Source organism: Gopherus flavomarginatus, chromosome 12, assembly GCF_025201925.1.
Source record: "Gopherus flavomarginatus isolate rGopFla2 chromosome 12, rGopFla2.mat.asm, whole genome shotgun sequence".
In the NCBI taxonomy this organism is placed as follows: domain Eukaryota; kingdom Metazoa; phylum Chordata; order Testudines; family Testudinidae; genus Gopherus; species Gopherus flavomarginatus.
Window position 1 is genome coordinate 26,575,621 of NC_066628.1, and position 15,060 is coordinate 26,590,680.

At 42.5% G+C, this 15,060-nt stretch overlaps 1 protein-coding gene across 1 annotated transcript in view; it reads right to left on the minus strand.

The window, feature by feature from the left end:
- The window catches only part of LOC127032616 (myosin heavy chain, skeletal muscle, adult-like), a 37,613-nt gene that overhangs the window by 18,414 nt on the left and 4,139 nt on the right, over nt 1-15,060 (minus strand). The window contains exons 11-23 of the mRNA XM_050919903.1: nt 13,168-13,286; nt 12,919-13,068; nt 12,071-12,241; nt 8,170-8,476; nt 6,594-6,667; nt 5,194-5,281; nt 4,982-5,099; nt 4,013-4,136; nt 3,791-3,927; nt 2,422-2,677; nt 543-785; nt 260-436; nt 30-175 (exon numbers count right to left, since the gene is read on the minus strand). Coding sequence (XP_050775860.1) covers nt 30-175; nt 260-436; nt 543-785; nt 2,422-2,677; nt 3,791-3,927; nt 4,013-4,136; nt 4,982-5,099; nt 5,194-5,281; nt 6,594-6,667; nt 8,170-8,476; nt 12,071-12,241; nt 12,919-13,068; nt 13,168-13,286 — 2,110 coding nt within the window. The remainder of the gene's footprint in view (nt 1-29; nt 176-259; nt 437-542; nt 786-2,421; nt 2,678-3,790; nt 3,928-4,012; nt 4,137-4,981; nt 5,100-5,193; nt 5,282-6,593; nt 6,668-8,169; nt 8,477-12,070; nt 12,242-12,918; nt 13,069-13,167; nt 13,287-15,060) is intronic.

Below are 15,060 nucleotides of genomic sequence, written 5' to 3' on the forward strand. Positions count from 1 at the left end.
GCAGGATACCCCCTGCAAACCATACCTACTTCTTCAGTTTTTCCTCCAGCTGCTGCTTATCATTTTCTAAATCCATTGTGGATTCCTGGGCCAGCTTCAGATCTCCTTCAAGTTTCCTCTTAGCTCTTTCAAGGTCCATGCGAATCTTCTTCTCTTGCTCCAGCGACCCTTCAAGCTAAACAGAAGAAGGCCATAAATTCTCTGCTAATGAGCCTAATTTCACACTGGTTTTGTTCTCTCCATATGTTATTGTTCCTACATCATCCACTTGCTGCTCCAGCTTGGTTTTAGCTTTGCTTAGTGTGTTCACTTTGTCCTCTTCTGCCTGCAGGTCATCCAGGGTCTGCTGATGGGCCTCCTGGAGGGCTTTCTTTTCCTTTGTCAGTTTAGCTATGGTCTCATCCAGGACTGCCATCTCCTCCGTGAGGTTTTTCACCTGCAGAGTTGAACAGAGGTAGTTAAAGAAAATTAATACAAAACATTATTGTTTGTGAACCAACAGTGTCATATTTTAAAATGTTCGTTGAGATTCTGCCTTATACCTTGTTTTCTGTGGCATGTTTTTCCTTTTCAACCTTGGCCAGTGTTAACTCAAGGTCATCAATGTCTTTCTTCAACTCTGAACACTCGTCCTCCAGTTTCCTCTTTTTGGCTGTCAGCTCAGCATTCATCTCCTCCTCATCCTCTGCTCTTTCAGTCAGCTCCTTAATTTTAGCTTCAAGTTGGATTTTGGTTTTGATCAGCTGGTCACATCTTTCCTCAGCATCAGCCAAGCCATCAGATTCCTACAGTGAATCCATTATTAGAATCTTTTCTAAAAAAATTTTTAACTGGTTTTTGTATCATAATGATTTTTACCGCATCTGTTGGGATGACACTTCTATTTTTAACTCATATTATCAGTGACTCATAAATACTCTTTAAGAAAACAAACATTTGGCTTAAAAGTTCTGTGTCTTCAACACAATTTAAATATGAAGAATGTATATTTTTCAAATATCTCACCATAAATGAAGCATCCCTTACCAGTTGACATATTTGGCAAATATTTTTAGTGCCTCAAGTATGGCTTTACTTTGAAGATCAAATTTGAGGCTAAATCCTGCAAATGGATCTACTCTCATTAAACCCATGACTTTATAGGAATCCACATGGGTGGACTCTGCACCCACACAGAGTTCCTCTGAAGTCAGTGAAGCTCCCTGGGGGCAGATCCATTTTCAGGGTCTAGCTTTTGCATCTACATAGTGTTAAAACTAAGGCCTAATCCTTCAAAGAACTTTGTAGCCCTCATGGTTATGAAGAACAGGTTAAAAATGTGACCTCAGTTTATCTGATGCAGTGTCAACTGAAGGAGTTTGCAGACAGCCTAAAACAAAAGTCTGAGAGGGCATAATTGCCCAGTTCCTCTCTATGAGGTATGAGCTCGAAGACCTGCTGCTCTGATGGGCAACAGAGACCCTGCCCCCAGGGAGTAGCCTCCCTGCCTCTGCTACTCTAAGTGCTTTTGTGTGTGGAGACCACATTATGGGGTGGGGATGTCAGGGTAGAGCCACAGAAGGCCCTGTGTCGTGGTCTGTGTAGGGCCCTGAACTGCCTTAATCCAGCCCTGAATGGTAACATCAGTGGCACACTAAATATAAATAGTACAGCAGATGTGTGAATTCATCATGGCATGTGAATACATTGAGATTGTCACAGTAAGGGTATGTCTCCACTGCACACTTCTTTTGGCTCTGTGGAGTGCACTCATCCAGGTAGCCACTAGCATGGGTAACAAATAGCAATGTAGACGGTGAGGCCAGTTTTAGGCAAGTAGAGTACAGACATGCCTGAAGGGTGTGGGTGTGTACTCACACACATACATGGCTCTCTGCTTGCCCAAGTCGGGCTCCTCTGCCTACACTGCTGTTCTCTGCTTTCCCCACATGGAAAGACTCCACCAGCGGGGAAAGGCTCTGGCAGGGGAGAGGCAGCTGAAACACTTTCCTGCTGTCTACTCTCTGCCAGAGCCTTAAACAATACACGTAGCTGCACACTGCAATGTAGCCGTAGCCTGCTTTTCACTGCTGTGGGTAGCCACATGTACCCTACAGGCCACCAGCCATAGTTTGTACTGTAGATGTTGCCTAAGTTGCCATGGATGAGGCAGGAGTATTTAAAGAGCGTAACTTTGTTTCTCCGAGTTTGCTTGCTCTCATCTTGTTTTAGGGCATAACCTGTCATACGTGGCTGGGAGTATTGTTATTTATTTATTTATACACCGGTACTTTATATTTTAAACGCAGAGAATATTTTATTTTGGCCAAACACTGAACCCAGTGCTATTAATGGGATGCTTCATGGGAAAGTTGCATTTGGAACTTTCAGCTTGGACCTTTCTACTGTGCAATTACGGTCAAATGCACTGGTGATACTCACAGACTGCACTTGGAGCTGCAGGTCGTTTTTCTCTTGTAGCAGGGTCACCATTTTTTCCTCCAGTTCTTTTCTTTTTGCCTCAGACTTAGCAAGCTCTTCCTTCGTTTTCTCAAACTCTTCCTTCATGTTAGCCATCTCCTTCTCAGCTTCAGCACTCTTCAGCAAGGGCTTGATCTTGAAGTACAGCTTCATCCAGGGCCAGTGCTTGACATTCATGAATGAGCGAACGTTGTATTGGATACAGAAGACAGACTCTCTGTAATGTAATCAGAATATATGGTCAATGTATGGGCCAAATTCAGAGTTGAAATTCCAATGTTATGGGCCAAATTCCAAAGGCCAGATACTGCAATGCTACTAATTGTGAGTAGCACTTATTCAGCCAAGTAGCCTCATTTGAGTTCAAACAGGGCCACTCACATGAAAAAGTACTATTCTGAGGGTTACAGACTCTGGACCTGCTTGAGCCTTAGAACGTCTACGGAGAGTAAAACTCCACTGTCAGTTTCCTCAATGTGCATGTTGAACTAATGTCTGTTCTCTGTAGACTCATGCTCACAAACCGGGATGAACTTTCGCTCCCTCTTTACACATCATATCTGTAATTGACCCACTCCCTCTGATGAGTGTTTTGGAGCCTAAGGGACTCTGAACTGGTGTAACTCACATGCTGAGGAGCCAAAGAGAGTTTAGCATAAAGGTACCCAACTGGAAGGTGTAAGTTAAAGCTGGCCACCTCTAGTCTAACACACACTTTATTACGCCTTCTTCTTGCTCCTTGGTATACCAGTTATATCCGTCTACACTCCCAGATAGAGCTATGCAAATAACTGATTTTTTCGTTCACTGGCAGTTCCGAAAAATAAAATTAAAAAAAAAATCAGTTTGGGTTGAATCAAAATTAAAGTTTTTCTGAATTTTCAGTGGATTGAAAAAGTTGGAAAATTTCAATCAGATTGAATAAAACCTTTTGTTTTGAGTTCAGGCTTTTTTAAACTTTCATTTAATAAAAGCAAAGAAAAAGAAAGGCTAGATTCCCCAGACCAGAGGGGAAGGTAGGGGTGGTGCTGTGTTTCTACCTTCTCCTCTGGTTGTCTATATAGCATTTAAGTTTCCTTGTGACTCTAGACTCAGTTTTTGGGACTAAACTATCAGCAATTTTGTGACTAGCTTTGGTCAACCTGAAACCGCATTTTTCAGCAAATGAACTATTTGTCTGAAAATTTTCACCCAGCGCTATTCCCAAGCGCTCACACCTTGACACAGTGATTTAGTGAGATCTAAGTTAGACTGAGTCCACCCCTCCAATTCTGTTCATTTCACCTCTGTGGGGTGACACAGACCTAGCAGACATACAGTACGTTGCTACCTTCTTTCCATCATTTTCTTGAACTCCACTCTCATCAGGAAGCCACGACACCTGGCTTGTGTGCGGGTCATAATCTCTGCCAGTTTATCATCTCTCATCTCCTCTAGAAGACCCAGCAGTCCTGCTTTGAAGAACACCTTGAGGAAGAGAACGTTACAGACAATCACTTTCATTCTGTACAGAATACAAATAGACGGTGCTTGAATCAAAGAGTGTTTGTACCTTGGTGTGACCAAATTTATACTGAGTCTGATCAATATCAATGGATCCAAGTAGTTTCTCAGAAGCCTTTTTGCTGTCCATGAACTGTCCTTCTGGAACAGCGCTTGCATTTAAAATCCTATATCTGTGGGAGAAAATAGACTATGAAGATACTTACACTGCTGAAACCATAATTACATGTGGCACTAACGGGCCCCATTGTTAGGATTTTCCACAGTAGAATCAAGGAGTGAATGGAGCTGTGAAGAATGAATTTCCTTCTCATGCTTTGAGATGACATTCCAGGTCAGAAGGAAGCACATTTTCAGGGCAAAGTGAAAAAGCTTGCACTATGACTGCTTGCAATGTATTTATATTAACTATTCTCAATGCTTAGATGAGATTGGTCTCCAGGGATATCAGGCTGATATGGTTCTCCATCTCCAAGGGTAGAAGTCACATCCCCAAATAAAGAACCTTGTGTGTTGGGAACTATGCAAGCATGTATGTGGAGAGAAACAAACCCGAGACAGGAAACAGTGTATCAGTGCAATCAAACTAATACAGCCCATGAGAATTAGTAGTAGCCATGTCCCACTGCACCTACACTATCCACAGCTGTGGCTCAGTGGGCCATAGAATTCTTGGCCACACTGGCCATGTCTCTGTCACTGCCTTTGTCCTCCCATGGAGCCCATGATTCTGAGGTCCCACAAACAGATCCATCATGAAACTCAGCTTTATGGTATTTAAAGGGCTACATAGTCATCTGGCATGGCCATTCCACTGCTCACCCAGCCCCTTCCCTATCCCCAACACAGGAAAAGTGTGGCATTTTTGCTGCTTTTTGGACTGCACCAGTTTGGTTCTAAATTTCTTCTATACACACAGCATGTGCTGGGTTCTGGAGTTACTACAATAGTTAACGCAGTTAGAAAATACAGGTTACTCAACAGACAGCAAACGGAACAGGGATTGGAGGAGTCTGACCTCTGTTTAAAGTCTGCGTAAATGACTCTGCTGGGGAAACCTTTCCTGCAAATTCTGATCCCTTCCAGCACGCCGTTACACCTTAGCTGGTGTAGTACGAGTTCATGTTCCATGGCACCTTAATAAATTACAGCATGAATTACTACCTCATTGTGCAGCCCAGAAGGAATGGCTGCATCTCACTGAGATCTCTGTACACTGACACTTCTTACCGGGTGTCTTGGTTTCATTGGGAATGATGCATCGCACAAAGTGAGGATGAGTGCTTCTCAGATTGCTCATCAGCTTATTTAAATTCTCCTGTGAGACCATAAGCAAAGGTTTAGGTTAACCAGTGTTACATCTGTATCCTCATCGAAAGACGCAGTAAACCCATTACCAATGTAGACAGACTAGCTTGCAAAACTTCCCAGCAGGGGTCATTCTAACCTAAGGTGCCCTCTCTTTTTGGGTCTTGAACACGGTCATTAAAGTGAGATATAAAACTCTGAAGGTGGCACTACTTGAGCAAGCTGGAAAAGACAGGACCAGAAACTAATGGGAAATGGCCAAAAGGGCTGTTATGGAAACCAAAAGAGAAAATTTCAAAGATGATTATCTGCAAACGTCAGGCCATCATTCTGAACAAGGTGTTTCTTTCTGTTGATTACATTGGAAAATGCAGAGGGCATGAGAGAGGATGGGGGCAGATGCAGTGGCAGAAGAGGCTAACAAATGACACACTTCTGTGTTTTCAGGTGTTTTAAATGTAGGCAGTATGGGCCATTAGCATTCCTGAAATCCAGAGCTGAGTGGAAGGCTGCACATGACACTGTAACAATTTCCAAAGAAAGCGAAGAAAGCAGGAAGGGAAATATTAAATCCTATACCAGTATCTCGGCGGGTGGGGGTGTCTCAAGACTAGTTTGGTTTGACATAATTGTTTCTGACATCTTCATCGTGGGAAAGGAGACAAAAGGACAGACTCTGCTTTCCATTACACCTAGGTATATTCAGAGTAACTCTGCCATGGAACAGAAATGGAGTTACTATGAGCCACCTCCTCAGATCTGACGCTGCTGCACTAGGCACAAATCAGGAGGGAGGCTGCATTTTTGCCCCGAGACACAGTTCTAAGCAATCCCTGGGCAGTTCTAAGATGTGCCTACTGCCCATAACACCAAGAGCCTGTTCTGGCTTCCAGACCTTAGCTGGACCATGCCGCTTTCCCTCTGTCATATCCCCTGTGCCAGTTGCTAGCAGGCAGGTAGTCTTGGAATCAGTGTGCTGGCTGTACTCCTTCTGCACATCCTCCCATGCTCAGCAGGCAGCCAGCCTAAGGCGGATAGCCAGACCTGCTAATGCTAGTACATAGTGACCACAGTAGGGAGCAAATTTAGCCCTCTTGGTTTAATCCTGTGTAAAGGCCCAGGTACTTTAGACATCATCCAAAGATGGGTGTCTTTCCACTGATTTCGATGGGCTTTGGACTAGGCCCTTTAAGAGCAACTGAAAGAGGCTTTTTGACTTAAAAAGTTCACAACTGAGACCACTGGGAAAATAGACTTTTTAGCTGTAAAGGGAATTTTCAACCCCCATCACAGAGAACACAATAATGAACAATGTACTGCACCCTGAAAAGAGCAGAGACGGTCTGGAAAGAAGAACCCTTCTTCTTGCCTCCCTTCTTGCCACCACCACCAGCTTCTGAATCACACACAAAAAGGACAAAATTAAAAGGACACACTTTGAGGTTTGAACAGTTACTCTCATAGGCTGGTTCTGTTTGCCTGTAACAGCCAACCCTATTCGTAAACATTGATCATGCTGAGAAGGAACGAATGGTTTCTGCTACAGCAGATAGCTCATTATTAGGGCTGTCCATTAATCCCAATTAACTCACGCAATTTACAAAAAAATTAATCTCAATTAAAAAAATTAATCGTGATTAATCACAGCTTTAATCGCAGTGTTAAACAATAGAATACCAATTGAAAGTTATTAAATATTTTGGATTTTTTTCTACATTTTCACATATAATGTATTCTGTGTTGTAATTGAAATCAGTGTATATTATTTTGATTACAAACATTTGCACTGTAAAAATGATAAACCAAAGGAATTATGTTTTTCAATTCACCTCATATAAGTACAGTAGTGCAATCTCCTTGTCATGAAAGTGCAACTTACAAATGTAGATTTTTTTGTTAGATAACTGCAGTCAGAAACAAAACAATGTAAAAGTTCAGTGCCTACAAGTCCATTCAGTCCTACTTCTTGTTCAGCCAATTGCTAAGACAAACAAGTTTGTTTACATTTACAGGAGATAATGCTGCCCTCTTCTTATTTACAATGACACCAGAAAGTGAGAACAGGCATTCGCATGGCACTTTTGTAGCTGGCATTGCAAGGTATTTACATGTCAGATATGCTAAACGATTATGCCCCTTCATGCCCCTTCATGCTTGGGCCACCATTCCAGAGGACATGTTTCCATGCTGATGATGCTCATTAAAAAAATAATGCACCAATTAAATTTGTGACTGAACTCCTTGGGGGAGAACTGTATGTCCTCTGCTCTGTTTTACCCACATTCTGCCATATATTTCATGTTATAGCAGTTTCAGATGATGACCCAGCACATGTTGTTCATTTTAAGAACATTTACACTGCAAATTTGACAAAATGCAAAGCAGATACTAATATGAGATTTCTAAAGATAGCTGTTGCACTCAAAAATAAATATAAAGTGAACACCGTACACTTTGTATTCTGTGTTATAATCGAAACCAATGTATTTGGAAATGTAGAAAACATCAAAAAATATTTAAATAAATAGTATCCCGTTATTGTTTAGCAGTGTGATTAATCGTGCTATTAATTATGATTAACTTTTTAATCATGCAATTAATCACTTTTAATTTTTTAATTGCTTGGCAGCCCTATTATCACACCCATTTGTAAGGGAGGTAGGAGTGGCTGTCTGGAGAAAGAGGATCTAGGGTGTGCACTGCACACTCTTGACAATACTAAGGAGGAGGCTTGAGCTACACTTGATCTGATTTTTTACTTCCTTGTTAATAAGACCAAGCCACAGGCAGAAGGTGATTTTCACTCTCTACAGTGTGCTGCTAGATTAGAACTGGTAGGGATTCTAGAGGAATCAGTTTATTGTGACTCAATTAAAATACTGATTTTACAGAAATTACCTGCATCTCCACCATATGTGGCAAAGAGCAAAGCCAGTGTTTTCATTGATGATTTCTGGTACAGCCCAATGACAGTTTCATTCAGGGGATCTTTGTTCTTCTCGAGCCAGCCAGTGATGTTGTAGTCCACAGTGCCAGCATAGTGCACCAGGGCGAAGTGGGCCTCAGCCTTTCCTTTGGCAGGCTTGGGCTTCTGGAAGTTGTTGGACTTGCCAAGATGCTGGTCATAGAGCTTGTTTTTGAAAGATGCATCAGTTGCCTTGGGGAACATGCACTCCTCTTCCAGGATGGAGAAAATACCCATTGGCTGAAAGAAACAGCAACAGATAAGAAAGGGGATAGGAGAAGAGAGAGAGAGATTACATGAGGATTTTCTGGATGCAACAACGTGACCATCTCTTGGTCTAGTTAAAAAGAGGATATTACTAGTGCTGTAGAGGACAGGTAATAGTGTTGATGTAATATACTTATATTTCTGTAAGGCATTTGGTTTCATACTCATCACATTCTGATTACAAAACTAGAAAGATATAAAATTAACATGGCACATGGTAAGTGGATTAAAAGCTGGCTAAGCCGATAAGTCTCAAAAACTAAATGTACATGGAGAATCATCATTGAATGGGTATGTTTCTAATGGGAACCCACAGGGATTAGTTCTTGGCCCAACACTATTTAACGTTTTTATCAATGACCTGAAAGAAACCATAAAATCATTACTGATAATGTTCGCAGATGACACAAAAATTGAGGAAATGGTATGTAATGAAGATGACAGGTCACTGACACTGAGTGAGCTTGATCACATGGTAAGCTGGGCTCAAGCGAACACTATGCATTTTAATATGGCTAAATGTAAATGTATCCATCTGGGAACAAAGAATGTGGGCCACACTTACAGGATGGAGGACTCTATCCCACGAAGCAGCAACTCGGAAAAAGATTTGGGAGCCATGGTGGATAATCAGTTGAACATGAGCTTCCAGTTCAATGCTGTGGCCAAAAGAGCTAATGCGATCCTGGGCTGCATAAACAGGGGAATCTTGAGCAGTAGTAGAGAGGTTATTTTACTTCTGTATTTGGCAGAACTGCCCAGAGATTGCTTAGAATTGCTGCTGGAATACTGCACCTAGTTCTGGAGCCCACAATTCAAGAAGGATGTTGATAAACTGGAGAGGGTTCAGAGAAGAGCCATGAGAATGATTAAAGGATTAGAAAACCTGCCTTACAGTAATAGACTCAAGGAGGTCAATCTTCTTAACTTAACAATGAGAAGGTGAGGAGTGATGTGATTACAGTCTGTATGTATCCACATGGGAAACAAATATTTAATAATGGGCTCTTCAGTCTAGCATAGAAAGGTATAACACTATCAAATGGCTGGAATTTGAAGCTAGACAAATTCAGAGTGGAAATAAGGTGTAATTTTTTTAAGAGTGAGGGTAATTAACCATTAGAATAATTTACCATGAGTCGTGGTGAATTCTCCAGCATGGTTAATTTTTTAATCAAGATTGGATATTTCTCTAAACAATATGCTCTAGCACAGAGGTTCTCAAACTGTGGTCCATGGACCACCAGTGGTCTGCAAGCTCCATTCAAGTGGTTTGTGGATAGTTCCCCTAAAGTGCGCGCCTGGGCGGTTGCACACAAAAGAATGAAGGGCCACCCACCTGATTAGTGGAGCCGTGTGGGCATGGCTCCACTAATAAGGTGCCTCAACCCTAGAAAAGACACACATGTAAGGTGAGGTGGTGGCCCTGAGGGGAATAGGGGCTAGGTGGGAGGGGGCCAGTGGGGTTAGAAGAGGGGGTTGGGGAATCTGGGATGTGCAAGTCTGTGGCAGCTGGCGAAAGAGTTCTTTCCCCAGCTCCATGGCTCCAGCTGCCAGGGAGAGACAGCCCTCCTTCATTTGAAAAATGAATATTTGCTGAATAAATTATTCATCTGATTTTTTCAATCAACCCTAGATACATTAATGGCTCATGAAAATTAATTTTATTTATGCTAGAAGGGATGTGAAAAATAAAATAACTAAATTATGACTTAATTGGAATCACAGAGGCTTGGAGGGACAAATCTGACTGGAATATTGATACAGAAGGATACAGCTTATTCAGGATGGATAGGCGGGGGAAAAGGGAGAAGGTGCTGACAAGAATATATCCATTTGTTCTGAGGTCCAGAAGTAGGTGGGAGGCAGACCAACTGAGAGTGTCTGGTAAAAAAAAAAAGGGGGAGGGGTAAAAATAGAGATAATGTCATGGTATGAGGTCAACTATAGATCCCTAAATCAGGAAGATGAGGTGAATGAGGCATTTCTAGAAGAAAAAACAGAAATAACCAAAACACAAGACCTGGTAGTAATGAGAACAAAATGCCCAGTAAGTTCTAGGAATCAGGGCTGGCTTCAGGCACCAGTGAAGGAAGCAGGTGCCTGGGGCAGCCAGTAGAAAGAGGTGGCACTCCTTCCATTGTTGGGGCAGCACGTCCGGGTCTGCAGTGGTAATTCGGAGGTGGGTCCTTCAGTGCCTTGCTTCCTCTTCGGCGGCAGCCCAATTGCTCTGCTACAGTCTTCGGCGGCAATTCGGCAGCAAGTCCTTCCTCTTCGGTGGCAGGTCAATTGGTTTTTCTTTTTTTCTTTTTTTTTTTCTTCACAGCTTCAGGCTGCAAAAAAGCTGGAGCCGGCCCTGCTAGGAATGTGCTGCGTACAACTTTTGGTTCTAGAAAGTGGAGGAAGTAACCACAGGGACAGCCATTTTAGACTTGGTTCTGGCCAACAGGGAAGAATTGGTAGCTAATCTGAAGGTGGAAGGCCATTTGGGTGACAGTGAGCATGAGATGATAGATTTCATGATTCTAAGGAAAGGAATGAGCGAGAGCAGCAGAATAAGGATAATGGACTTCAGCAAAGCAGACTTTAAGAGACTCAGAGAAGTGGCAGAAGAGGTCCCATGGGAAGAAAATCTAAGAGATAAAGGAGTTCAGGAGAGCTGGCAGTTTCTCAAAGAGACAACGTAAAGGCACAACTGTAAACTATCCCAATGCAAAAGAAAGACAGGAAGAATAGTAAGAGGTTAATATGGTTCTTTAACGACCTGAAAATCAAAAAGAATCTTCCAAAATGTGGAAACACGGACAAAATCCTCATCTTCACATCCAAAGAGGCTATAGAAATGAAAGATCATCTGTATTGGCCCAGGCTGATTTAACCTTATGTATATAAGGTATATGGTACCTAGCACAACAGGGTCCTAGTTAGTGACCTAGGAGCTCCTGCACTACAAATAATAATGATGATTAATAATGCATGTGCATTACAAACATTCAGCTTGTCAAAAATGGTTACAGTATCTGTGAAGAAAGACATCAAAATACTCAGTACATATTTCAGCATGAAAATTGAGTTCCCAGCAGGTTAGCTGTCCTATTGACAACAGAAGCAGACCTTTCAACACATAAAATTGGCATAAAGTTCCCACAATAATCACATCAAGACAGAAAAATTTACATCCTTTTCAGGAATTACTTCTGTTTTTCTTGAAAAGAATGATGTGTTCTATTGACAAAAAGTAGAGAAATTTAACTTCCAGGATACTATCTCTTTAAGTTGTGATAGTGGGGCTTTCCGGTTGTGCTTTAAAATTAAATCTGTGTCCAGGACTCTGAAAAGAATCCTGCTAAAGATAAACGATGCCATCTTTCCACTCTTGGAAAGAGAGTGCAGGACTGTTGTCATAAAGCTCTGTGTGGTCTTCTTAATATTTCAGACTAAAAAATTAAAACATTATGGGTCAAGATATTTATGGGCCTGAGCATGGAAAACCCGTCTAAAATTCAATGCAATCCACAGTAATTAAAGAATTCTTGAATATATAAGGCATTTGAATTGAAAAGATACCTTCTCAATGAGCTCAATGCAGGCAGCCAGATCCATCCCAAAGTCAATGAATGTCCATTCGATTCCTTCCTTCTTGTACTCTTCCTGCTCCAACACGAACATGTGGTGGTTGAAAAACTGTTGCAGTTTCTCGTTGGTGAAGTTGATGCACAGCTGCTCCAGGCTGTTGAACTATAAAAATGCAAAGAAATTGATTATTTTAATTGTGTATGTGAAAAAGCTAAAGTATGGAGAGCAATGCTACCATTGCTTAGCAAATCCTGGGAGACTTTCTGAATTCTTCTCTCTAGAGCCAGCCAGATGTTTTGGGAATTCTATTCTCAATTATGCAGTATCAGGCCCAGGCATGTCCAGGTATTTCTGTGCTCTGGGACCCAAGCCTACTCAGGCATTTCTCAACTCTTGGCCCTGATCTTTGATCAGGCATTTGGGTCTGAGCCTGGCCAACTCCTTCTGAGCTCTCTGGCCTACTCAGACATTTCCCAACCCTCAGCCCCAAGCCTGCCTGGGAGTTAACAAGCTGCCCTCCAGGTGCCATAAAGATGTAAAAAATTGAGTTAGGTACACAATCATTACGTTTCTTTTAGGCACCACCTGTTAACAATTTGAAGGCACTTTCAATGCAGTTGTCATTTCTACATGTACCACACAAGTCTATCAAAAATGAAGCCATTAGAGGGTCATGCTGCCTTAGTGGAAGATCAAGAGACACCTGATTCTGCAGAAAAGTCAGGCTTTTCCAGGAAATTATTTAAATAAAAAATATATAATGTTAAAAAACCCTTCAAAGTTCTCATAACCCTTGAGTGTCCCTTCCAGGAACCTGCTGTCAAATCCCTGCTTCTTACATCGAAGATCTCAAAGCCAGCAATGTCCAGGACACCAATGAAGTACTGTCTGGGCTGCTTGGTATCCAGCTGCTGGTTGATACGAACAACCATCCACAAGAACATCTTCTCATAGACCGCCTTTGCCAGAGCACCCACTGAATTGTGCACCTAAACCAGTGGGAGAGGGACTGGAGTTACCATACAAAGCAGAGGAAGAAACCTGGGTGTGTTAATTCAAACCAGGAGTTCTAGATCACCAGTTGTTACCTGCTGCACGGTTTGACCTTTGGTCACATATTCATTCCCAACCTTGACTCGGGGGTAACACAGGGCTTTGAGCAGGTCAGCTGAGTTCAGATTCATCAGGTAGGCTGCTTTGTCAGCCACTAAACAGGGAGAGGAATGAATTAGAAACTCAAAGATAGGCTTTGATGTCTTTTATAATGACTAGAAAAGAGCAATGAGATCTGTTTGTGTTTTACCTACTACCACATTTATTAATAACTCCAGTAATTATGGAGTTTAGAGCTTCCTTGATTTCTTGATGAATTGTTTTGCATTTGACTGAGAGGGTCTGTACATCAAGTGATTGTAAGAATTTGTTCACAAATACCTCATAAGGGCCAAATAAAAACAATTTTTAAGGAGAAAGAAGCAGATAGACAGACAGAATGGAAAGATGGCTTTGAAGTTCTTTCTTTACCACTTTACTGTGCAGCTTGTCTAGGGATTCTGATTTCTGAATGATCAGAAGGAAATGGGCTAATAGCCAAACATTGGCTTGACCTAAACCTGTGCAGTTCCATTGACTTCAGCTCCTACAGTCTCCAGTGTTGGCTGAAATTACTTAAATGATTTTATTATTAATAACAGCATGTAATGCCTTTATTGAATATATCATGACCAGGTCTATACTGGTCATGTTTTCTTACAACTGTTTTCTTTAGTTCTGTTTGCATTTGCCCTTAGATCCTAATCTTCTTAAGAAGGTGAAGCGTTTTCACTCTGTAAAGAGCAGTTAGCTTTTGACAGAGTGAACAACTGATTTTGAAATAATATCTATTTATAGAACCACTCCTACATTCCCTTCCAGAGACATACATCCTACAGCCGTGGTTCCCAAAGTGGGGTTTGTGAACCCAGGGGATTCGCGCAGTGTTACAGGGGGTTCACCTGAAAAATTTCCTTAATGGCGGCCAGAGGACCCCAGGCATGGGAGGCAGCAGGTGGGACCCAGTTCCAGAGCAGACAGCTCAAGCCCGGTGGAGCGCTGAGTGAGCAGCTGAGCCCTGGTCAGCAGAGGCACTGGCAGCCCGAGCCCAGTGCAGCACAGGGCCAGGCAGATGGAGCCGGCAGCCCAGACCCCAGCGCAGGGCCCGCAACCTGAGCCCTGTGACAGGCAGGGAGGCAGCTGGGACCCCAGGTGCACAGGTGGCAGGAAGTTAGCTGGCATGAGGGGCAGAGTGAGCCGGAGGCCACGCTGTACATGAGGGGTGGTCCAGGCTAATTTTTCCCTCATGGGGCACCCCCTAGGGATGGCCCTGGTGGCAGAAGAAAAGCTGTTTGCATGCCAAACAAGCCAGAACCACATTGTAGTCAATGTATCAGCTTTAAGGCGCCTCAGTAATTCAATATTAAATCATTTTCTCTGGAGTGCTGTTTTGATTCAGTGAGAGGTGAGTTAAACTTCTCATTTTCTAGTTCGTGGGTTGTTAGCATCACACTGAGGAGATTTAAACTTAAATCCCTGGAAATATTCATTTTTAGGAGGGGGCTCACAAGATTTCACATTTTAGTGAAAGGAGCTCACAAGTTTTTAAAGTTTGGGAACCACTGTCCTAGAGAGAGGAAGATCAGAATCCTGGGCAGAGCACAGACCTCTCACTCTTAAGAGACAACAAGTGGCTTCTATCTTTTGTATCTAACGGAAGGGTCTCAAACACTAGGGTCTCAATTCTGGTCTCAGCTGCTGTGCCTTTACACCATCTCTACTGGAATAAAATGCCATAACCCAGACAGTTTCAGGCACTGGGAAACATCCTCAGCATAAGAGACTTCCTTGGAAGCAGCTGGAATAGCTCTTCAGTGCTCCCCTTGCAGCCCATAAGCTATGGGGCATCCCAGCAATGCTCCTGACAAAGGGATTATGGCAGGACTGCT